The following is a 26,841-nucleotide window of genomic DNA, read 5'->3' on the forward strand; positions in this document are numbered from 1 at the left end:
TACAGTGGGATGCGAAAGTTTGGGCAACCTTGTTAATAGGGATGAGCGATACCAAATTTTGAGGTGTCCGTGACACGGACCCGAACCCGAACATTTTCGTAAAAGTCCGGGTTCGTGTTCGGCGCTTTCTTGGCGCTTTTTGAAAGGCTGCAAAGCAGCCAATCAACAAGCGTCATACTACTTGCCCCAAGAGGCCATCACAGCCTTGCCTACTATTGGCATGGCTGTGATTGGCCAGTGCAGCATGTGACCCAGCCTCTATATAAGCTTGGGTCACGTAGCGCTGCACGTCACTCTGCTGATTCAAGCATAGGGAGAGGTTGCTGCTGCGACGTTAGGGCGAGATTAGGCAGATTAACTCCTCCAAAAGACTTCATTCTGTGATCGATCTGCAGCTGTGGATCATTGAAGTGCTAATATCGACTTGCTCACTTTTTTGAGGCTGCCCAGAGCGTTTTTAGATCACTTTTTTCTGGGGTGATCGGCGGCCATTTTGTGGCTTGTGGTGCGCCAGCACAAGCTATCACCAAGTGTATTTAACCATCAATAGTGTGGTTATTTTTTGCTATATCCTACATCAGCTGCAGGCTGAGCCTGTGTCACCGAAGTGCATTTAACCATCAACAGTCTGGTTATTTTTTGGCCATATACTACATCTGGTGCAGGCTGAGCCTGTGTCACCCAAGTGCATTTAACCATCAATAGTGTGGTTATTTTTTGGCCATATACTACATCAGGGGCAAGTTAAGCCTGTCACCCAGCGCCTAAAAAATAGACCTGACATTTCTATTCAACCAAATCTGTACTGTTTTTAGCTGGTCAAGTTATTTGTAGTGACCGTAAAAGTACACTTTTTGTTCTGGGTTGAAAAACTATTCCCAAATTTTCCATTCTCAAAATAACTAGTTTCTGCTATATGAGGCCTACTTGAAATCTATCCCAAAAAGGATATCTTACATTGAAGGTGCTGATAGTGTCATTCAGAAAAACTTAACACACACGCTACCGTGCAGATACAAGTCTAATTCTGTGATTAAACCTATACCTGTCACACAGCGCAAAAAAAAAAACAGGCCTCACATTTCTATTCAACCAAATCTGTACTGTTTTAGCTGGTCAAGTTATTTGTAGTGACCGTAAAAGCACACTTTTTGTTCTGGGTTGAAAAACTATTCCCAAATTTGCCATTCTCAAAATTGTGGTGAACGGGAACAATGAGGAAAACATCTAATAAGGGACGCGGACGTGGACATGGTCGTGGTGGTGTTAGTGGACCCTCTGGTGCTGGGAGAGGACGTGGCCGTTCTGCCAAAGCCACACGTCCTAGTGAACCAACTACCTCAGGTCCCAGTAGCCAGCAGAATTTACAGCGATATTTGGTGGGGCCCAATGCCGTTCTAAGGATGGTAAGGCCTGAGCAGGTACAGGCATTAGTCAATTGGGTGGCCGACAGTGGATCCAGCACGTTCACATTATCTCCCACCCAGTCTTCTGCAGAAAGCGCACAGATGGCGCATGAAAACCAAGCCCATCGGTCTGTCACATCACCCCCATGCATATCAGGGAGACTGTCTGAGCCTCAAGTTATGCAGCAGTCTCTTATGCTGTTTGAAGACTCTGCTGGCAGGGTTTCCCAAGGGCATCCACCTAGCCCTTCCCCAGGGGTGGAAGAGATAGAATGCACTAACGCACAACCACTTATTTTTCCTGATGATGAGGACATGGGAATACCACCTCAGCACGTCTCTGATGATGGCGAAACACAGGTGCCAACTGCTGCGTCTTTCTGCAGTGTGCAGACTGAACAGGAGGTCAGGGATCAAGACTGGGTGGAAGACGATGCAGGGGACGATGAGGTCCTAGACCCCACATGGAATGAAGGTCGTGCCACTGACTTTCACAGTTCGGAGGAAGAGGCAGTGGTGAGACCGAGCCAACAGCGTAGCAAAAGAGGGAGCAGTGGGCAAAATCAGAACACCCGCCGCCAAGAGACGCCGCCTGCTACTGACCGCCGCCATCTGGGACCGAGCACCCCAAAGGCAGCTTCAAGGAGTTCCCTGGCATGGCACTTCTTCAAACAATGTGCTGACGACAAGACCCGAGTGGTAGCCTGAAGCGAGGCATTAACGTTCTGAACCTTAGCACAACCTGCATGACCAGGCACCTGCATGCAAAGCATGAACTGCAGTGGAGTAAACACCTTAAAAACAAGGAACTCACTCAGGCTCCCCCTGCTACCTCTTCTGCTGCTGCCGCCGCCTCGGCCTCTTCTGCTGCTGCTGCCGCCTCGGCCTCTTCCTCCGCCTCTAGAGGAACGTTGGCACCTGCCGCCCAGCAAACATGGGATGTACCACCAACACCACCACCTGCGTCACCAAGCATCTCAACCATGTCACACGGCAGCGTTCAGCTCTCCATCTCACAAACATTTGAGAGAAAGCGTAAATTCCCACCTAGCCACCCTAGATCCCTGGCCCTGAATGCCAGCATTTCTAAAATACTGGCCTATGAAATGCTGTCATTTAGGCTGGTGGACACACACAGCTTCAAACAGCTCATGTCGCTTGCTGTCCCACAGTATGTTGTTCCCAGCCGGCACTACTTTTTCAAGAGAGCCGTGCCTTCCCTGCACAACCAAGTGTCCGATAAAATCAAGTGTGCACTGCGCAACGCCATCTGTGGCAAGGTCCACCTAACCACAGATATGTGGATCAGTAAGCACGGCCAGGGACGCTATATCTCCCTAACTGCACACTGGGTAAATGTAGTGGCGGCTGGGCCCCAGGCGGAGAGCTGTTTGGCTCACGTCCTTCCGCCGCCAAGGATCGCAGGGCAACATTCTTTGCCTCCTGTCTCCTCCTACTCAGCTTCCTCCTCCTCTTCTTCCACCTGCTCATCCAGTCAGCCACACACCTTCACCACCAACTTCAGCACAGCCCGGGATAAACGTCAGCAGGCCGTTCTGAAACTCATATGTTTGGGGGACAGGCCCCACACCGCACAGGAGTTGTGGCGGGGTATAGAACAACAGACCGACGAGTGGTTGCTGCCGGTGAGCCTCAAGCCCGGCCTGGTGGTGTGCGATAATGGGACCATCATGTAGGAGAGACACACAGTGATATTTGAGAAGTGAAATGAAGTTTATTGGATTTACAGAAAGTGTGCTATAATTGTTTAAACAAAATTAGGCAGGTGCATAAATTTGGGCACCACAAAAAAGAAATTAAATCAATATTTAGTAGATCCTCCTTTTGCTGAAATTACAGCCTCTAAACGCTTCCTGTAGGTTCCAATGAGAGTCTTGATTCTGGTTGAATTTATTTTGGACCATTCCTCTTTACAAAACATCTTTAGTTCATTCAGGTTTGATGGCTTCCAAGCATGGACAGCTCTCTTTAAGTCACACCACAGATTTTCAATTATAGTCAGGTCTGGAGACTGAGATGGCCATTCCAGGACGTTGTACTTGTTCCTCTACATAAATGCCATAGTGGATTTTGAGCAGTGTTTAGGGTCGTTGTCTTGTTGAAAGATCCAGCCCCGGCGCAGCTTCAGCTTTGTCACTGATTCCTGGACATTGGTCTCCAGAATCTGCTGATACTGAGTGGAATCCATGCGTCCCTCAACTTTGACAAGATTCCCAGTCCCTGCACTGGCCACACAGCCCCACAGCATGATGGAACCACCACCATATTTTACTGTACGTAGCAGGTGTTTTTCTTGGAATGCTGTGTTCTTTTTCCTCCATGCATAACGCCCCTTGTTATGGCCAAATAACTCAATTTTAGTTTCATCAGTCCACAGCACCTTATTCCAAAATGAAGCTGGCTTGTCCAAATGTGCTTTAGCCCACCTCAAGCGGCACTTTTTGTGCTGTGGGCGGAGAAAAGGCTTCCTCTGCATCACTCTCGCATACAGCATCTCCTTGTGTAAAGTGCGCCGAATGGTTGAACGATGCACAGTGACTCCATCTGCAGCAAGATGATGTTGTAGGTCTTTGGTGCTGGTCTGTGGGTTGACTCTGACTGTTCTCACCATCCGTCGCTTCTGTCTATCCGAGATTTTTCTTGGTCTGCCACTTCCAGCCTTAACTTGAACTGAGCCTGTGGTCTTCCATTTCCTCAATATGTTCCTAACTGTGGAAACAAACAGCTGAAATCTCCGAGACAGCTTTCTGTATCCTTCACCTAAACAATGATGGTGAACAATCTTTGTCTTCAGGTCATTTGAGAGTTGTTTTGAGACCCCCATGTTGCTACTCTTCAGAGAAAATTAAGAGGAGGGAAACTTACAATTGACCCCCTTAAATACTCTTTCTCATAATTGGATTCACCTGTGTATGTAGGTCAGGGGTCACTGAGCTTACCAAGCCAATTTGAGTTCCAATAATTAGTTCTAAAGGTTTTGGAATCAATAAAATAACAACAGTGCCCAAATTTATGCACCTGCCTAATTTTGTTTAAACAATTATACAGAAATTACACACTTTCTGTAAATCCAATAAACTTCATTTTACTTCTCAAATATCACTGTGTGTGTCTCCTATATGATATATTTAACTGACATTTTTTATCGTAACAACCAACGATTTATACAGGAAAATCATGACGATTAACAAGGTTGCCCAAACTTTCGCATCCCACTGTAAATGCTATATCTTTATCAAACAGACCAATAATTAATACATCAAGAGAAACTCAGGATTTTCTGTTTACCAACAGGTTATAACATGACAAACACAGATTAATACAAGAACAATAAATGTTGTCTCTTGACTCTGTCTCAGCCTATGACCATCAAAAATATAAATGATATTAATATGACATTATACCCCACTTGGCAATCAGACTATGGAAATATAATTTCCCAGAGTTTTTCCTCTACTCGGATAATGTCTAATCTCCCATTAGCAATATGCATCTTTGCTAAGAGGACAACTAGCATTTAGGGAGGTGTTTAACACTATACGTTCCCACAGTATGGGAACTCTCGACTATATGCTGAGAGGAATATCTTATTAATATCACAAGCAAAAAGTATAACATACGTTACCAAGTCAAGGATGGGCAGAGTTTCGGATGGAACCAGTTCTCAGGAGTTCTCTAGTAGTCAAAATATAATTCAAGTTTCTTTTGATATCCTTTCTTATGATCTGATCTGATGGTTTTGATCTCCATTTCCCCTATGTTCCTATCCAGCAGTACTTATCCTCCCTGATATCTTACGTTACCACCTCCTGGATTATGATCTCCCAATCAACTGAGGAGGGTGTAACGTATTTTAATACTACTATGATATAATCTTAACCCTTGATATGCTGGAGAAAACAAGTTATAAAATAATATAATATTTGTCCATCTACCTCTAGATGGCACTGTTGTACCATATAACAATTTCAACATTAATTCTAAATACCTAATAATACGTTCATATGACCTTTTCAACCTCTCGAATATACATCAGTATTAAGGGTTTCTTCCTGACATTTTAATTACCCATAATCTAGACATGTTGGAGTCACCATCTTCTACTGTTTCTTCAGGGACAATGGGCCCTTTTACTTGACATCCGGGTTCATTAACTTGCCCACATGGCTGGCTAATAATATTCAGCTCTCCTCATGAAACCCAATTAGTAGGAAGACAACTTCAATACTTTCTAAACCTCCTAAGGTTATATCCAATCAGTGAAATATACATGGCATAAAATATATATTCTAAATGAGATATATATATATATCGACACACACTGTTACACATGGATGACATATTATATAATGCATTAGTTAAGATATGTTGCAAATTTAAATACACCACACAGGAATATATAGAATATAATTATGAAGACATAAATGGGACATTCACACACCCAATTCTTCCTATAAATGTAATGACCGGCGACACGCAAAGGGAGGGAAATGGGAAGGCCCTGTCCAAGGGAGAGGGAAAGATGGTGACCCCTGACTCACCTTGCGGCTGGCACCTGACTGCCCTGACGTCCCTAGACGGGTTCCTCACCCGTACGCCGATCACGTGCCTAAACCCTGGCTTTCCCTAAGATGAGCCCTATGTAGTGAACGGGGCTGTGGGATCACTAGTCCGCACCACTGACACTAAGAGGAAAACACCAAGGAGAGGACAGACAATACAGACAAACATATAATACCCAGGTGGGCGACAACAGCAGACCACCAAGGCCCAACAGGGATCCGGAGGGTAATGTTCTGGAACAACAACCAGGGAACACGGCTACACAGCTCCAGTGGGTCAGTATAGAAGTCCAGGCAGGAAGCTCTATATCTGGCAACCAGAGAAGTGAGAGATTGGAATATAAGGAGGTTGGGATTGCTGAACAAGAAACAGCTGAGGAGGAGGAGCTACAGATCCCTGAGTGAGCCAAAAAGGATTGCAAGGCAAACCCAGAAAGCTACCATTAATAAACAGCACTGTTTTTAGACATAGAGCGCGCAGCCACCCGCTGCGACTTCCTGACCCCGGGTATAACGGAGTCAGGCGTGGCTCTTGACACCCTTGTGACAATAAAATAGACTTCCCTAATGACTTTGTAATGAAGTAAAATAATACATTGCTATTCAAATGGTTCTCTCTCACAGACACATGTCTGTAGGACCCATCATAGCATTAACAGATATACCACATCTGCTCAATAATTTTAAGAGACAATATACTCTGTCCCTACAAACATTTTACCCAAACTGAACTCAGCATAACCTCATCTCGGCCTGTTTCAATCCTATAGAGAAATATTAGACTCTGGTTCAATTTGTCTCTACTCTTAAAGGCAATGAGCATTGACATTTAAACTATAATATTTTCAGATAAGACTGTACACTTATGAAAATGCATGACAATATGGAAACGAGGACTTACAGACCTAAAACACATGGGGGATTAGCTTTACCAGACCCATGGGTATATTATGTCGCGGCCCAACTACAAAATATATCAGGGGCTGGGGAGACAGTGAAAACCTAAACAAGACGGGGAGGATTGTGAAAACAAGGTCTACTATCAGCCTTCGAGGATGGTACCTTCTATAATAGAAGTACGCAATACCAGATACTAGGTGTGATACACAAAATATAGTGGAAAGCTAGGTCCATGGCTAAAATAACTGGATATACATTATATACGCCAATATGGCCAAACTATATGTATTAAGAAATAGGCAAAGTATCAGAAATGAAAGTGTGGGAGCGATATGGTCTTAATAGGATGGCTCATTTATTTTCTAATAATACCCTAAACGAATTTGCACAACTACAACAAGAATTTAATATACCACATAAATCCTTTTATTTATATTTACAGCTCAGACATGCAATAGAATCACAAGAAAGTATTGTTCAGGCACCAAAACATAGTATTCTAGACCACAACACAGGGGAGCACAAATGGGGTGATATCCCTCCACTACAAAACTCTTATGGAAATGCAACACAAAAATAGGCCATTAGGATTGTATGGAAAATGGAAGTCTGATATTGGAGATCTGACTGAGGACTTATGGGATGAAGTAATGCAGAATTTTCAAACAATAGCGGTGAGTGAAGCGCAGAGGGTGTCACAATTGTACTTGATGCACAGGGTATACAGAACCCCGGTACTGTTAAAAAAGATGGGATAAAGAACTGAGGACTGTTGCCCAAGATGTAATCGGCATAATGCAGACCTAATTCACCTAATGTGGAACTGTCCAAAACTTAGGAGATATTGGATAGAAATTGTGGAATTGATAAATACTGTGTTTCAAACAAATATAGATGTTACACCACTAAGGTGTGTTTTAGGATGTGTCGAGGTACTGCCAGGAATGGCGAAGAAAAAAAATTCCATTATGCGTATTTTATACCAAGCTAGGAAAAGTATTGCACAACACTGGATTGACCCACAGCCGTCAACACTGCATGAGCTAGTAAATAGGGTGCATACTTTAATAAGGTTAGAAAGATATGTCTATCAGAAGAGAGGATCGATTAAAAAGTTTGAGATAATATGGTTCTCGTGGTTAAAATACTACAACAATTTTTAAGAGTATAATGGTAAAAGTGAACCAATACTATTGTAAGCCAAATCATTCACTGCAAGCTGGGAGGTATAGATGTTAACTATATGACTGGTGTGTGAAATGTGATTCTGAGGTCTGATAATGACAAATTAGAGGCCCGCGGTCGCATGAGACATGAAGAGGGCATGTAACTGATGTATGGTATTACAAGATTCACCATGGAGATAATTCTGGACTTTAAATGGTTGCAGGACTGAAGAAGGGATGGGAGGGAGGGGGTGGGTGGGTAAAGGGGATTGTTATTGTAATATTACAATGTTTTCTACAAAACTTTAATAAAAAATATATGATAAAAAAGATTCTCATGTTCTGAGGTGTGTGTTATGAGGATCTGCAGCATACTGTATGAGGTGTGTTAAGAGGTTCTGCAGCAGCTGAGGTGTGTATTATGAGGTTCTGCAGCAGCTAAGGTGTTTTTTTAGGATGCTCTGCAGCAGCGGATTCTGCCCCAATGTAAAATGTGCTGTCATTTATTGCATTTGGGTGTATATATAATGTGTATACTGCACTGCTGTGTGTATAAGGTGCATACTAGACTGCAGTGTATGTGTATAATATGCATACTGCAGAGCTGTGTGTGTACATTGTGAGTGCAGTAGAGCTGTGTGCCTGTATAATGTTATGCTCATAGAGAGTACATTTTTTTTTTTTATAATTTAGCAGAAGCCTGGCGAGACACCGCAGAGCAATGATAAGAAACCCATTTAGACCTCATGCACACAACCAAATTTTGCATCCTTGTCCAATCCACATTTTTTATATCATATATTTTAAAAAGGGGAATTTAAAGGACTGCTAAACATTGAAAAACAGGATGAAATAAGCAAAGTAAAGTTTGTCTTCATAGACATCTGCAAGCTGTTACAGAAAACTATTTGAGAAATGGTGTAAGATGACCACAACATAATGGGCACTGAAATGCCATATATTTTGAAAAAAATCGCAATCTTATAATCTTTATGTTGTGCGGTGTGCTGTTCATTAAGTTCTGCAAATACCTGATGTGTTAGAATGCTCACTCCATGGAGTAATTTCCGGAATTTGGCCTCTTCTCGGACGTTCCATTTATTATTTCGGCCCAGAGCCGCAACAGTTGTTAGCACAAGCTACGTAAATCACTACATTGGGCCTCAAATGTACATGGTCCTCCTTTATTCCAGAGCCCTGTTGTATGTCCAGGCAAAAGATTAGGGCCACATGTAGGGTGTTTCTTAAACCAGAAAGCACAGCATAATAATAATAGGGCTTACTTTACACACTGTCATGTGCGAAGCACAACATATTGCCTATGCGTGTCTGTGGAAAAACTGCAATTTTCACTGCTGCTGTGTATTATTTTTGCAAAACACCTGTGGGTTCAAAATGCTCACCACACCCCCTTTGTAAATTCTGTGAAGGATGTGATTTCTAAAATAGGTTCACTTCTTGCTGGTTCCCTTTTTTTTTTTTCACGTCAAAGCCTCTTCATTTGTCGGCCAGTGCTGTATAAATTACCAAACTAGGCATCAAATGCATATGGTGTTTGTTCTCTTCGAAACCCCGCATGTGCCCAAACAGCAGTTTTTGACCACATAGAGGATATATACACTGCTCAAAAAAATAAAGGGAACACTTAAACAACACAATGTAACTCCAAGTCAATCACACTTCTGTGAAATCAAACTGTCCACTTAGGAAGCAACACTGAGTGACAATCAATTTCACATGCTGTTGTGCAAATGGTATAGACAACAGGTGGAAATTATAGGCAATTATCAAGACACCCCCAATAAAGGAATGGTTCTGCAGGTGGTGATCACAGACCACTTCTCAGTTCCTATGCTTCCTGGCTGATGTTTTGGTCACTTTTGAATGCTGGCGGTGCTTTCACTCTAGTGGTAGCATGAGACGGAGTCTACAACCCACACAAGTGACGCAGGTAGTGCAGCTTATCCAGGATGGCACATCAATGCGAGCTGTGGCAAGAAGGTTTGCTGTGTCTGTCAGCGTAGTGTCCAGAGCATGGAGGCACTACCAGGAGACAGGCCAGTACATCAGGAGACGTGGAGGAGGCCGTAGGAGGGCAACAACCCAGCAGCAGGACCGTTACCTCCGCCTTTGTGCCAGGAGGAACAGGAGGAGCACTGCCAGAGCCCTGCAAAATGATCTCCAGCAGGCCACAAATGTGCATGTGTCTGCTCAAACGGTCAGAAACAGACTCCATGAGGGTGATATGAGGGCCCGACGTCCACAGGTGGGGGGTTGTGCTTACAGCCCAACACCGTGCAGGACGTTTGGCATTTGCCAGAGAACACCAAGATTGGCAAATTCGCCACTGGCGCCCTGTGCTCTTCACACATGAAAGCAGGTTCACACTGAGCACATGTGACAGACGTGACAGTGTCTGGAGACGCCGTGGAGAACGTTCTGCTGCCTGCAACATCCTCCAGCAATGCCAGCATGACCGTTTTGGCATTGGGTCAGTAATGGTGTGGGGTGGCATTTCTTTGGAGGGCCGCACAGCCCTCCATGTGCTCGCCAGAGGTAGCCTGACTGCCATTAGGTACCGAGATGAGATCCTCAGACCCCTTGTGAGACCATATGCTGGTGCGGTTGGCCCTGGGTTCCTCCTAATGCAAGACAATGCTAGACCTCATGTGGCTGGAGTGTGTCAGCAGTTCCTGCAAGATGAAGGCATTGATGCTATGGACTGGCCTGCCCATTCCCCAGAACTGAATCCAATTGAGCACATCTGGGACATCATGTCTCGCTCTATCCACCAACGTCACGTTGCACCACAGACTGTCCAGGAGTTGGCAGATGCTTTAGTCCAGGTCTGGGAGGAGATCCCTCAGGAGACCATCCGCCACCTCATCAGGAGCATGCACAGGCGTTGTAGGGAGGTCATACAGGCACGTGGAGGCCACACACACTACTGAGCCTCATTTTGACTTGTTTTAAGGACATTACATCAAAGTTGGATCAGCCTGTAGTGTGTTTTTCCACTTTAATTGTGAGTGTGACTCCAAAACCAGACCTCCATGGGTTAAAAATTTAGATTTCCATTTTTTTATTTTTGTGTGATTTTGTTGTCAGCACATTCAACTATGTAAAGAACAAAGTATTTCAGAAGAATATTTAATTAACTCAGATCTAGGATGTGTTATTTTTGTGTTCCCTTTATTTTTTTGAGCAGTGTAGAATTGGATGAAAAATATATACAGGTAGCACTACTGCGTCAGGTCTCCAGGATGGGTGCTCTCAGCCGACGATTCACCCAATCTATAAAAATGTGCTATATATCAAGAAAAGGCTGGACACTCACTACTATCTGGAGAAAGTGGTACTTTATTATAAGGAAATTCGGATAAAATCAATAACCATAAACAGTAAAATAGATAAAAACACACTCATGAATTATAAAATAAATGGATAAATACATGAATAGTATGGCCAGACTTAAAATGGGACAATCCACTGCAGTAGAACTCGAAAAATATATATGAGGAACTATTGGGAGGATCCGTCTTAAATCTGTTCTTACTGCAGTATAACCATCGATATGGTAATCACAATATAATTATTTATCACATAAAATATCTGTGCGTTTTCACAATTTTGACAATGTTCGCACAAAAATCTGTTTCCTCAATGTTCAAGTATTCTCATGATCATAGTCTTAGAACCGTACCATTCGATTTAGATATTTGATTAAGATATTCGGATCAAACTTGAATAGACTTAAAAAATCGAAATAGACAATCAACTCCACAACCAAGAAAATCTCTGTAGTTATCCTCTATACCAGTGGTGCCCAACCATTTTTCGTCTGAGGGCCGCACTAGACTTGGTATAAATTTCGCGGGCCGGAACCAGGTAGGTTTGCCAGAAAGAAATGCAAACGCTGTGAAGGGGCACGTGTGAGCATTACTAAGTAGAGGGCACATATCTGGCTTAACTACTGTGAGGAGGGCACATATCAGGGCATAACTACTGTAAGGAGGGCACATATCTGGGCATAACTACTGTGAAGAGGGCACATATCTGGGCATAACTACTGTGAAGAGGGCACATATATGGGCATAACTACTGTGAAGAGGGCACATATCTGGGCATAACTACTGTGAAGAGAGCACATATCTGGGCATAACTACTGCGAAGAGGGCACATATCTGGGCATAACTACTGTGAAGAGGGCACATATCTGGGCATAACTGACTGTGCATCCCACATATTGAATGGAACATACTTGACACTGTATGCAATATATGACATGAGTAGATGAAGAATTAATAAATGTTTTTATACCAAATATTTATTGCTTGTGGATTGGATTACTTTAGTTTTTCGCATATATTTACACAATCCACACCATGCGTTACCGCATGCATAGCCACCTGTGGTATCTAGCCATGTATTATTACTTCTTGTGTTTTTGGGAAACATGCTAGGTGCCACCATGTTGCCTATGTGCCACCATTTGTATCTGATAACATGGACATAATCTGTTGTTCACAGAGTCCACTGTCCAATACTGCTATAGACCCCCCCTTATCTGAGGGTCTAATAGTGATATTAGGTGTTCTGCCACCCTCACATATTGACATTAGAATGAGTTGACAGGCAGCTAAACTCTTTCCTAACAATGCACTGAGGTAGACGCTGGGGCTCCTTTACAGCTTTTATTGAAAGGATCAGTGTAAAACTACAGAAAGAAAATAGCAATGAGGCAAATATATACAGTATCTCACAAAAGTGAGTACACCCCTCACATTTTTGTAAATATTTTATTACATCTTTTCATGGGACAACACTGAAGATCTGACCCTTTGATACAATGTAAAGTAGTCAGTGTACAGCTTGTATAACTGTAAATTTTGTGTGCCCTCAAAATAACTCAAACCAAACTCAAAGTGAGTACACCCCTATGTGAAAATGGCCAAATTGTGCCCAAACTGTCAATATTTTCTGTGGCCACCATTATTTTCCAGCACTGCCTTAACTCTCTTGGGCATAGAGTTCACTAGAGCTTCACAGGTTGCCACTGGAATCCTCTTCCACTCATCCATGATGACATCACGGAGCTGGGGAATGTTAGACACCTTGCGCTCCTCCACCTTCCGTTTGAGGATGCCCCACAGATGCTTAATAGGGTTTAGGTCGGGAGACATGCTTAGCCAGTCTAGCACCTTTACCCTCAGTTTCTTTAGCAAGGCAGTGGTCGTCTTGGAGCTGTGTTTGGGGTCGTTATCATGTAGGAATACTGCCCTGTGGCCCAATTTCCAAAGGGAGGGGATCATGGTCTGCTTTAGTATGTCAAAGTACTTGTTGGCATTCATGGTTCCCTCATTGAACTGTAGCTCCCCACAGCCAGCAGCACTCATGCAGCCCCAAACCATGACAGTCCCACCACCATGCTTGACTGTAGGTAAGACACACTTGTCTTTGTACTGCTCACCTGGTTGTCGCCACACACGCTTGACACCATCTGAACCAAATAAGTTTATCTTGGTCTCATCAGACGACAGGACATGGTTCCAGTAATCCATGTCTTTAGTCTGCTTGCCTTCAGCAAACTGTTTGCAGGCTTTCTTGTGCATCATCTTTAGAAGAGACTTCCTTCTAGGATGACAGCCATGCAGACCAATTTGATGCGGTGTGCGGCGTATGGTCTGAGCACTGACATGCTGACCCAACACCCCTTTAATCTCTGCAGAAATGCTGGCAGCACTCGTACATCTATTTTGAAAAGACATTCTCTGGATGTGACGCTGGGCATGTGCACTCAACTTCTTTGGTCGACCATTGTGAGGCCTGTTCTGAGTGAAACATGTCTTGTTAAACCGCTGTATGGTCTTGGCCACCGTGCTGTGGCTCATTTTCAGGGTGTTGGCTATCTTCTTATAGACTAGGCCATCTTTATGTTTTTTTTTTTTTTTTTGTTTTTTAGATCCTCAGAGATTTCTTTGCCATGAGGTGCCATGTTGAACTTCCATTGACCAGTATGAGAGTGATAACACCAAATTGAACACAACATTCACACCTCAGACCTTGTAACACTAACGACTCGCATGACACCGGGGAGGGAAAATGGCCAATCGGGCACAATTTGGCCATTTTCACTTAGGGGTGTACTCACTTTTGATGCCAGTGGTTTCGACATTAATGGCTGTATGTTGAGTTATTTTGAGGGCACACCAAATTTACAATGTTATACCAGCTTTACCCTGACTACTTTTACATTGTATCAAAGTGTAATATCTTCAGTGTTGTCCCATGAAAAGATATAATAAAATATTGACCAAAATTTGAGGGGCATACTCACTTTTGTGAGATACTGTACATATCACAGTATAAATGACATGGCATAGCAAGAGCATATGTAATATACAAACATATTGAAATACATATGGGGATGAATAACATAAAGGCCACATGTGGCATATGAGAGCAAGATGGCTAACTAACCATGAGGAAAGCTGAGCACATAGTAGTAACATGGGAACAGCTAAAGGCCAGTGGATGCAGAGATAACCCATTGTGGGATGATAAGAATGGTAAGTAGGACTCATCGACTGTGCTATGGTTGAGGTTAAACAGCAGGATGAATCTAAATGGTGGAGAGAGACAGACAGCATGTCTGGCTTCCTTGAGGACAAGATGGCTACTGCTAGAAGAAGGGTCAGGACACAGGGGCCGATGGGAAACTAAGGTGGCTGTAAAGGCCAAACCTATGAGAGCTCAGAAGGAGCTAATTACAGATATAGGAAGTGGTATAAAACAGGCTGTATTGTGACAGTAGATGGGGCTGTTTGCAAAGTAATTAGCAAGGGGTAATACATTACAATAGGGAACATGACAATGCACACAATAAAACAGATATTACTGCTTGCAAAGACATGACACTCCCCACCTGGTATCTAGGTATACCACATATAAACTTAAACTAAGAGAGCAACAAGATAAGTTCTTAAATGGGTCTGAGAAACAGCTTTCCGCCTTGCTTGGGAATCTTGACCTCTATTTTTTTTTTTTTACTTTCCCTTCTTGGCTTGGGAATGCTTCAGTCACCAATCCTAAAGGCCACTCTTTCCTGTTTGACTGGGTGTCTTTTACCAAAACAATATTTCCAGGCTCTATGTTAGGTTTACTGGCCTGCCATTTGTCTCTTGTCTGTAAAGTGGAAATGTACTGCTTTCTCCATTTATCCCAGAAAAGATCTGTTAGTATTTGAACCCTCCTCCATTGGGATTTATACATGTCTTTGGCAGTAAACTCACCAGAAGGAACTGTAGTGGCATAAATTTTCTGGGTGAGAAGAGTGGAAGGAATAAGCAAAAGTGGATCATTAGATATGGAAGTCAGTGGTCTGGCATTTACTATGGCTACTACCTCAGCCATGAAGGTTGTGAGAGTCTCATGTGTGAGCCTTGAAGTGCTGAACTGCAGAAAAATAGAATCAAGAATTCTGTGGGCAATACCGATCTTGCACCTCCTATGTGAGGTGGGTTAAATGTCCATGTGCAACTTTGTTCAGAAAGGTGTCTCTACCTGGTTGACATCAAGGTTTTAAAGAATGTTCAGTTCATTTCAAGCTCCAACAAAGTTGGTTCCCCTATCGGAGCGGATATGAGGGCATTTATGAAACTGGATGTGTCAAATGACTCAAAAACTTCTATATGGCTCTATTCACACGAACGTGTGCTGCCCGTTGCCGTATTGCGGACCGTATTTACGGATCCGCAATACACTGGCACCGTTCCGTGTGCATTCCTCATCACTGATACGGACCCATTCACTTCACTACGGAGTGCTTCCTGGGGTTCTGTTCTGTGCCTCGGCACCGCAAAAAGATAGGACATGCTCTATCTTTTTACAGAACGGAGAGATCACGGACCCATTCAAGTGAATGGGTCCACCATCCCCATTCGGTTGGGCCACGGTCGGTGCCCGTGCATTGCGGACCGCAATTTGCGGTCCACAGCACGGGCTTCACACGGTCGTGTAAACGAGCCCTAATACACATGCAAGTGAATATGACAGCCCAACTCTTGCTGTTAGCGTGACCTCCTCTTGTGTCGTGTGGTAACAGATCAGGGACCAAACACATCAAGACCCACATTAGTGAAGGAAGGTTCTGTACTTAAACGGTCCGCAGAAAGGTTAGCCATTTTTTTGTAATTGGCATATACTACAGAGTTTCCGGCAGATGATACATTTATAGATGACTTTACTTACAAGTCTCTTGGCTCCTATTATTCAGAATCCGGCTGCATGCAGAGCTCCTTCAGTGATCAAGCATCCTTGAAATGCGTCCTCCAACCCTCAACATTACATTTGAATCTATGAACGGGTCAATCTTCTTGAGGGCACTGTCTTTAGGGACATTCTTTTGATTTTGGAGGGACAGAGAGTATGTCTTGTGGCAGTAGTGCCAACCTTTGCACTTCCCTGACCCTGATAGTGTGGCTCTGAAGGATCGAACTATGTGAATCAAGCAAGCCAAGGCTCTGTGTAACGTTCTCCCTGTGGAGAATCCGTAGAAGTGGCTGGAGCCAAGATGTCTTTTGGTAACTGTTGTGCTAAGTACAGAGACCTGAGGACGAATCTCGTTATCAGATTCAGGCTCCAGTAGTTCATACGTGTGATACTCGAAAGTGGTAGGTACTGGTTTGTACAGGAATTCTGACCAAGTGAGCCAGGTAGTGTCTTTAAGGTGCGATGCAGGTACTCCCCTCGTTGCATGATCTGCAGGATTGTGATTATTTGGTACGTAGCACCACTTTGAGGGTTGTGAAGATCTCCTAATCCTGAACTCTCTGATGTTGGGAAGATGGGGTCACTGTGTTTTGAAAGTCAGCTGTGTAACCCAGCTATTTGTCTAATCCTTGTAAAATCCCTGTTCCATTATATTCAGGAAGGTTTTTTCATCTGTTCAGTGGCCTATTCTTTGATCTTCCTGTGAAAGACAGTGCACCCTAGGTGATCCCTGTCACATAAGCAGTCTCTGGTGTAACTACCTTTCATGACAATTGGATGTAGAGAGATGGCAAGTTTCTCCTTTACAAGGAATTTGTTAGGACAAGGTTGGAAAAGGGATGGATGTCCGCTCTCCAGTGTGTTTTGTAGAAAGAGTTCACAGTGTTCGGCTTGTGGACGTTTCCTAGGCAAACTTCTCACCTTGTGGACTCTGATGATATCTCTCCCGAGCAGGAGGACTATCTTGGCTTGGGGATCAAGTGCAGGGATGAGATGTGCTATGCATTTCAAGTGTCCATGGTGGAATGCTGCCTCTGGTGTGGGAATTGATCTGTTGTCAAACAGGTTGCTGATAAATTCTGTATGGTGATAACTAGGGTTGTTGCGGGTATCGAAATTTCGATACCCAATCGATACTTTTGTCCCGGTATCGATACGATACCGGGATTTCCGTTTTTTCGATACTGGGCTGCGCTTCTGCGCAGTCTAGTATCTCTGAACATGAGCGCGCTGCTATCGGCGCGCTCATGTTCTCTCTCAGCAGCACGGGGAGAAGGAAGCTGTCCTCCCTCCCCCTGTGCTGCTGCCGCTGCCACCAATGAGAAGAGAGGGGCGGAGGAGGGGCGGCAATGAGAAGAGAGGGGGTGGAGGAGGGGCGGCAATGAGAAGAGAGGGGCGGAGGAGGGGCGGCAATGAGAAGAGAGGGGCGGAGGAGGGGCGGCAATGAGAAGAGAGGGGGTGGAGGAGGGGCGGCAATGAGAAGAGAGGGGCGGAGGAGGGGCGGGCGCACTGCGCCACCAATGATAGGATTACTATCGGAGCGATGGGAGGAGACATCAGCTTCACTAGTGGGCGTTCCTTTTCCCTGCGCTGCGATTGGACAGCGCTACAGCCAGGGAGAAGGAACGCCCACTAGTGAAGCTGATGTCTCCTCCCATCGCTCCGATAGTAATCCGCAGCATGTGGAGCAGGAGAGGAGACAGTAATGGGGCACTGCGGGCGAACGGAGCGGCGCCCAGGACTAAATGGTGAGTGCTGAGACATCGCTGGGCGCCGCTCTGTGTGGCCTAATAGTGAAAGTCTGGACTTATATACAGTAGTCAGTCTTTAACACATACAGGAGGCGGGTGCCGGCAGCAGAATCGCATTGCCGGCACCCTGCCCCTGACAGGGAGCTGCGATCAGCGGCAGTTAACTGCCGCTGATCTGCTAGTACCCGCCTCCTGTATAAAGGGGTAAAATCATTGGTGGTGCAGTGTGCCCCCCCCCCTCAATCCCCCCATCCCATTAAAATCATTGGTGGCACAGTGCGCCGGCCCCTCTCAACCCTCCAGTATTAAAATCATTGGTGGCAGTGGCCACAGGGACCTCTCCACTCCCCCTCATTGGTGGTGCAGTGGCAGCTTCTGATCGGAGCCCCAGCTGTGTAAGCCTGGGGCTCCGATCGGTTACCATGGCAGCCAGGACGCTACAGAAGCCCTGGTTGCCATGGTAACATCCCTGATGCTGTGTGCACAAAGCACAGAGCAGCAGGGACAGTGTGGAGTCCTATTTACCCTGATAGAGATCTATCAGGGTGAATAGGAAAAGGGATGAAAGATCCCAGGTTCTAGCCCCTAAGGGGGGAAATAGTTATTAAATAAAAAGTGGAAAAAAAAAAAAACACTAAAATATGAAGTATAAATCACCCCCCTTTTCCCAATTTCACATATAAAATATATAAATAAACATATTACATCGCCACGTCAGAAAAGTCCAAACTATTAAAATATAAAAAAAAAATCTAGGTGGTGAATGCCGGAACAGAAAAAATAAAATAAAAACTGCGCGATTCGCCATTTTTAAAAATGAGGAATGCACGTGGCTTTTTTTGTTTATTTTTTTCGCATGGTATCGAGTATCGCAATACTTTTTCATGGTATCGAAACCGAATCAAAAATTTGGTATCGCAACAACTCTAGTGATAACTGCATCACCAGTATCTGTCTTCCTTCTAATTTAATTTGTGTTCTTGGTAGCTCTTGTGGTGTACTACTTTGGATTTTTGTTTTGACCTCCCCTTCCTGACTTGTTTTTTGTTTTCCTGCTTTTATCTGATCAATGAGTTGGTTTCAGTAGAATGAAACCAGCTGTCAGTCTGTTGGAGCCTCTGTGCTTTCCATATCAGAAGAGGAGAAATATTTTTGTAAACTGCAGAATCATGGTAATCACCATCTAAAGGTAACCTGTCATCATGAAAATGCAAATTAATCTGCAGGCAGCATGTTATATAGCAGGAGGAGCTGATGAGACTGATATGGTTTTATTTGAAATGATTTAGTGTAACCTGTATTGAATTCATTAAAAAATAAAGGGGGTCATTTATCAAACTGGTGTAAAGTAGAACTGGCTTAGTTCATAGTAACCACTCAGATTCCATCTTTCATTTTGGAAAATGAAAGGAGGAATCTGGTTGCTATGGGCAAGTAAGCCAGTTAAAATTTACACCAGTTAAATTAGACAAACAGTAAATGTTAACTATTTTGTGAGGTATCACGGTCTTAAAAGCAGACATTCTAATTTAGAAAATTGCTAATTTTTCCAAATTTTTTGTCAATTTTTTATTTATTTTTCTTATAAATGAAGGTAGAGCATACTGACTCAAACTTACCACTAACATGATATACAATATGTCACGAGAAAATATCCTCAGAATCACTTTAATAAGTAAACACATTTCAAAGTAATGGGACTGGAAGGTGCATATGTCAATATTAAGCTTCTATGATATGACTGAAGTACATAATGACCTTGTAAAGACAAACCCAATTGAGTATTGGTAAGTTGTAAAAGTGTGTAACATATAATAACATTTTCTGTGCACAGAAAATGTTTGTAAGCCATCTAACTGCATTAAGTAATGTTTTATTGTCTGCTTCTTTTGCAGCACTTGATTCAAAGGCCAGCAATCTCTCAACTCTGTCAAAAAAATACCGTCAAGATGCAAAGTACCTGAACATGCGCTCAACCTACGCTAAATTGGCTGCAGTTGCTGTGTTTTCAGTCATGTTGATTGTGTATGTTCGGTTTTGGTGGCTGTGAACTTAAAAAATTGTCTAATAAAACTGTGGAGGCTAACAGATGGCTATATACCAACGTTTTGGATGGGTTTATTGTTCAGTGTCCCTTGTAAGTTTGAGAGGCCTGTCACCTGGAGGTTAACATTGGTACACCTTGTAATCCCTCTAGTTTATTTGCATTGGATTACACTGTATAAATAATAAACTTGAACACAAGGTTTGTTTTCCTGAAAGCTAGAGGAAGGATATGTAGAAAGACTATTGTCTTGGCACACCTTTAATGCTGTTCCTGCATTTATTTTGGAATACTTATCAAACGCAACTAGTCCCACATAAAGGGAATGTGTTATCAGAAAATGACCTATTGTTTAAAGGGGTTCTCCGGGAATTAAGAAAATGAAAATACTTAAATATTACTTTATGATAAATATATTCCCAAATACCTTTCATTTGTTATAATGGTTTGTTTTGTCTATGGAGCAATCATTAGGAGAAATAAAAGGGCCGCCGTCCTGTTAGTAAACACCAAAGCTGTCCTGATCACACAGGAATACAAGTTACGTACTTCATAACACTGAGCTAAAGAGCTGCCTCATCCTCCTCTCTGCTTGTCATCTCTGTGGGACTGGAGATGATGAGGAGACATGAGAAGAGGGTGGGAATGTGGCTCATGAGCACTTGTATGCAATCTCCATTACCACAGTCTGTCCTCTCTCTACATCATGTCTCCTCATGAACTAAATTCCCTAGAGATTGAACTAAAGTTCTTATCAGCTGTATTCAGGATCATAATCCCAGGTTTTCTGTACTAATAGCATGGCGGCCATTTTATTTCTCCTGATAATTGCGCCCTAGACAAAACAAGCCATTATAACTAATCAAAGGTATTTGGGAATATATTTATTATAAAGTGATATTTAAGTATTTTCTAAATTCCCAGAGAACCCCTTTAAATCGCATTTTTATGTTCAATTTTTGGTGAGTTTAATTTTTTCATGTCACTATCTATATTAAAAATATATATATAATATATATATATATATATATATATATATATATATATATATATATATATAATCCTGCAATTTTCACACTGGCCACGAGGCCTAAAATATTTATAGGCTTCTTGTCTTTTGAGAGTAGCTGCATGAACCATAGGCACAATGGACTGGAGATGATTTAGGTGACTTCTGTGGGAGAGTTTTCTGGGCATGCTGTGGCCCAGTGGAAAGATCAGGAGGAAGAAGATAAACTGTGACTTCATCTATTGTAAATGGTGGATCCTGTGTTATCTATATAGAGGTGTTACTCATTGTAATTCTGCCTATGGTGATGATAATAGCAACTGAAAGGAACAGGAAAGCATGGCCTGTTGTTAGTATCAGAATTGCAAGATTATATAATTTTTTTAAAATATACAGTAGACAGTGTAATGGAAAAATATAAAAAAATATATAAATAATGTTTAACATAAAAATGTGACTTAAACAGGTCATTTTCTGATAACATATTTATTTTAATCATTCATCTCTACAATACTGTTGTTCCCGTTCTGTAATTAAACAGAGGCACTGTCAACATTGCTTAAAAGTCTGTTTTCATAATTACTTGTATTCCCCATAATATAACACTTCTGAGACATTGTTTCATTGTTTAATTCTTCTGGTATTTTTCCTAGAAATGTATGAATAAATTGACAATTCAGTATTACCAACACTTAGTTATATGTATATTCATACATTTCAAGGTGGAATAACACAGGGAATGTGCAATGCAGAGTTATGAGAAAAGATGTTTCAGAAATTTTTCATGGGGGATGCAATTATTTACTAAAACAGACTTGTCAAGAAAGGCGACATGATCTCTTTACAGTCTTTCCTGAAACTGAATATACAGCAGCATTTTATTTATATGGTTTGACCATTGTTCACATTTCTGTGGAGTCTATAACCCCAGACACTCTTATACTTCATCTTTGTTTTTGGTATGTTCTTTGGTCCCACATCTCTGTATCTTATTACTATAAAGAAAAATAAAAAAAATTGTTCTCCTTGACATTTGCAAGCAACAAAATATAATATGCAGTCCTTTAGAATTGCTTATGAAGAAATATAAAATCATGGAGAATATCAGCTAAGGTGTGTGTGTGTATATACATTATATTTATTATACACACAAACAGTAAAGCTTGAGCAACTCAGGCAGCCATGTTATACTTACTAGAAACTATTTTGCAGCATTAATCCAATTTTTTAATTAAAATGTTATGAACCAAATTCAGATTAAAGAAAGTCAGTCTACAACATTGCTTCTATTTCATTTTTTTTCTAATGAATGCAATTATTTTATTTATTCTTATTTAGGATGTCTTTAATATGAATTGCTGGTCGAAAATGACTCTTCTAGTAGAAACTACTAGACTTAGAAAATGTTAAGTGCTGAAATTTAACATGCAAATTTTATATGGTTTATTAAAAATGGCCTTTATTAGTATTTTTATGTTTATTCTCATCTTTTAAAGAGATGGCTTATTAACACAGCATGCTTTCACTTTAATTGGTGGGGCTCCAACTTCTGGTACTCCACCAATCCTTAGAATGAAGGGGCTGCAGGACTGTTGCACAGCAGCAATTCCGATCACCCAGCTTTGCAGGAAAGCAGCAAAATGCTTGTAAGGGACTACAGTTCCCACTATTCAGTGAGCGCTGCCATTGTCCGACTGTGCAGTGACTGGTAACACCCAGTTGAACCTTTATTGTAGGCTGCTTGCAGTTCAGTCATAAACGTCTAATAGTATAATTGCACAGTAATAGGAATTACACAACATAGTTATATGAAAGTGAGTAATACTTCCCTCACTGCCACGGCAAAGACCCCTACTCTGATTTATGCTGAGTTCCAAATTAGTATGGCAAATCGGTATCGAGTACTCGGAAGAATTGAATAATACAATCACCAAGGTTGTATCTAAACAAGTCTGTTTATTTCTTATGGAAAGCAAATACTTATACCACATTGGGGCCAGTTCCGGTTATACACCCACACACTTATGAAACCTTTGGACATATATAAATGCTTATGAAGCAGAAGGTGTAAAATGTCAACCGCAGACTTTCTATGCAGAATACATTTATCAGAATAGAGATTCATAGAACACCAAGCAGTTTCCATTTCTCGAAAAAAAGCAAAGGTGGGGGCTAAGTTACTCCTTCCCCTGTCTGCAGACACACACAAGGCACTGATCGCTCAACTTCAAAAAAGGTCATACAATGTAAAATGGCCACTTCAGCTAGTGCCTTCAACTATGCCTCCTGTGCTGACATGTGAGGAGGGAGTGGTTCAGCCAATACTACCTCATGTTGCGTGACCACTGCATATCCAGTATGAAATCGGCCATCTTCACCCATGTATCTGCTGCCATCTACAAAAAACTCAAGGTCTGGATTAGACAAAGGTTGATCATGTACATGAGAAAATCCAGATGTTTCTTGTTGCGCCAATTGTACACAGTCATGTGAATCATTTAAAAGTGACTCTTTACCTCCCTCCCCTATTTCTGGATCTGTAATGGGCAGCAACATTGCAGGATTCAGAATCGTACATCTTTTGAATGTGATTGAGTCAGGCATAAGGAGGCAGCACTGCAATCTAAGTTGACGGGCCATTGATATGTGCTTTGGCTGTACTTGAATGTCATGAGGAGTCTGTACCACCAGGGGGTAATCGAGCACAATTTCTGATGCTTTTTCCACCATGAGTTGAACTGTCGCGACCGCCCTGACACAGGAAGGGGGGCCTTGCGCTACAGGATCTAATCTGGCAGAAAAGTAGGCAAATGGACACTGCCTGTCTCCATGTTTCTGTGTCAGGACTAAGGTGCTATGGCCTCTCAGCTCTGAGCAGAATAGATTAAAAGGCTGGTCATAGTTGGGTATGCCCAGTGCAGGTGCTGACAAAATTGCAAATTTGAGAGTGTAAAAAGACTCTTCTGCCTGGTCACTGAGAGAAAAAGGTTCAGTACTCAGGCAGTCGTACAAAGGCTGCATCAACATAGATGCATTTCGAATCCAGTGTCTGCAATAAGACACCAGTTCCCAAAACATTCTGAGGGGTTTTGGCCCCCGAGGGAGTGTAATGTTTTTTACAGCCTGTTTTCTTTCCTCGGTGAGGTGACGGGCACCTACTGAGAAACAGTGACCGAGGAAAGTAACACAGGATTAGCAAATAGCAGTTTGTCCTTTGAAGATTTACAACCACTTTCTGCCAGAAAGATCAACAATGACAATGATGCATTTTTACATGTTTCATAACTGGGGGCACAAAGCCAACAGATCATAAACATTTGCAAAAGGACTATACCATCTGGAACTGACCACCCTGTCAACACGGACTGAAGGGCTTGAGGATACATGGTGTGTGAATTCTGGGCACCCTGTGGCAGTTCTGTCCAGGTATACTGTGTACCCTTAAAGGGACACTGACAGGCCAAATCAGCATATATAGTTATATATATGACATTACAGGTCTTATACAGTCTATTAAAAGCATCTAAGTATCCCCCCTGTCCACCTTCTAAATACCGAAATATAAAGTTTTATAACCTGCCTGTCTCGTCACCAATCTGCCCAAGGGGCGGCGTTTCATCTTAACCCTCCTCTTATGTTAGCTTTCTGTTACTATCCATAAAATACCCTCTGAACAATTATTTATCATCCAATTTGTTTCTTACCTCTTGGTTACCTTGTTAGGCTTCTTTATCCTTGAAAAGATTGGTTTTAATATTTTTTAGACCTTAGACCTTTCTTTTGATAGCATACCTCTCATTTTCAAATTTAAAAAATGGTAAAATAAACCTCAATAGAATATTTACTTTATTTAGAGAAGCAGACAAGCAGGCAAAGAGATAGGGCCCTCCCTAACTACAGCTCACAGGGTTGAGAGGTGATTGGCTGTCAGTGTTACTAAGCAGAGAGAGTGTTTATGATTTCAGTTTTGGCACTTATTAGTGTCCTATAATCCTATATTATAACTGGGTCAGAATTGACCCTAACACCATAAACGTCTTAATTTTCACCACAGTATTTTATAATTTAGTGAAAAGGATTATTTTTCTATTACATTGTTTAAATAGAGGTTCCTGACAAAGTAAAAAAAATCTTGATGCAATAAACAAATTTATGTGATACTTATAGACATTCAAAACCTGAAAACGGGTCGGTTCTGACCCTAACACAAGAGGAGGGTTAAAATGCGCCCAGCCAGCCGCTCCCAACTGCCGTTCTGAAGCCCAGCCCAGCTCATCAATATTCACTTCGCTGGGCGGCGGCTACAACTCTCCCCAGTCACGATCCTGCGCATGGGCAGATTTGACATGAACGATGCCAGGAGGATTCAATTGCCCATGCGCAGGATCATGACTGAGGAGAGTATTAGCCGCCACCCAGCGAAGTGAATATTGATGAGCTGGGCGGGGCTTCAGAACGGCAGTTGGGAGCGGCTGGCTGGGCGCATTTTAAAATGAAACGCCGCCCCTTGGGCAGATTGGTGACGAGACAGGCAGGTTATAAAACTTTATATTTCGGTATTTAGAAGGTGGACAGGGGGGATACTTAGATGCTTTTAATAGACTGTATAAGACCTGTAATGTCATATATATATAACTATATATGCTGATTTGGCCTGTCAGTGTCCCTTTAAAGTTGAAAGCAAACAGATATTGACAGTCCTTGTGAATAGGAACACTGAAAAATGCATTTGCAAGGTCAATCACATTATAACATGAAGCCTTTGAAGGCACTTGTAACAGCAGAGTATGTGGATTGGGGACAATCGGGGTCTGTAGGACAGTGACCTTGTCGATTTCCCTTAGATCATGTACCATGCTATAAGTTATAGGCTGACCTTTTTTTGGCCTTTTTCGTGACCGGAAACAGGGGAGTATTGGTGGGTGAGGCTACTTTCACACTTGCGTTCAGAGCGGTTCCGTCTGGTATCTGCACAGACGGATCCGCTCCTATAATGCAGACGTTTGGATCCGTTCAGAACGGATCCGTCTGCATTATAGTTTAGAAAAAATTCTAAGTGTGAAAGTAGTTCAGACGGATCCATCCAGACTTTACATTGAAAGTCAATGGGGGACAGATCCGTTTTAAAATTGAGCCATATTGTGTCAACTTCAAACGGATCCATCCCCATTGACTTACATTGTAAGTCTGGACGGATCCGCTTGCTGAGCGGAGGCTGAACGCTGCCAGACTGATGCATTCTGAGCGGATCCGCATCCACTCAGAATGCATTGGGGCAGTACGGATGCGTTCGGGGCCGCTTGTGAGACCCTTCAAACGGAGCTCACAAGCGGAGCCCCGAACGCTAGTGTGAAAGTAGCCTTAGTTGGTAACCACCAGGACCCCCATTTTAACATATTGTTCAATCTGCTCGGTGACAGACTGTTCTTGATGCGTGACTCAGAGGAGACTGGCAGACTCGAGGTGGACTGCACCCGGGTTTCAAATGAATCATAAAAGGAGTGACATCCAATCTACCAATATCAGTTTTACCCTTTGCCCACAATTTGTCAGGGACTGGCTGCAGGTCCTGCTCCAATTGTACCACACAGGATGTTTGGTCCGGCTCCAGGTGTAAAGCTAGAACCCGGGTTAAAACATCATCGGGGGGTGTCAATATTGACATGTGTGGTACCATCCTCATTAAAGTGAATATGAGCCCCCAGTGCCTG

General features: G+C 42.7%; 1 protein-coding gene across 1 annotated transcript in view; it reads left to right on the forward strand.

The window, feature by feature from the left end:
- The window catches only part of SEC22B (SEC22 homolog B, vesicle trafficking protein), a 145,135-nt gene extending 124,237 nt beyond the window's left edge, over nucleotides 1-20,898 (forward strand). Inside the window, exon 5 of the mRNA XM_040407568.1 lies at nucleotides 19,973-20,898. Coding sequence (XP_040263502.1) covers nucleotides 19,973-20,127 — 155 coding nt within the window. The 3' untranslated portion in view covers nucleotides 20,128-20,898. The remainder of the gene's footprint in view (nucleotides 1-19,972) is intronic.
- Nucleotides 20,899-26,841: the final 5,943 nt, after the last annotated feature.

This window comes from Bufo bufo, chromosome 9, assembly GCF_905171765.1.
Source record: "Bufo bufo chromosome 9, aBufBuf1.1, whole genome shotgun sequence".
Taxonomy (NCBI): domain Eukaryota; kingdom Metazoa; phylum Chordata; class Amphibia; order Anura; family Bufonidae; genus Bufo; species Bufo bufo.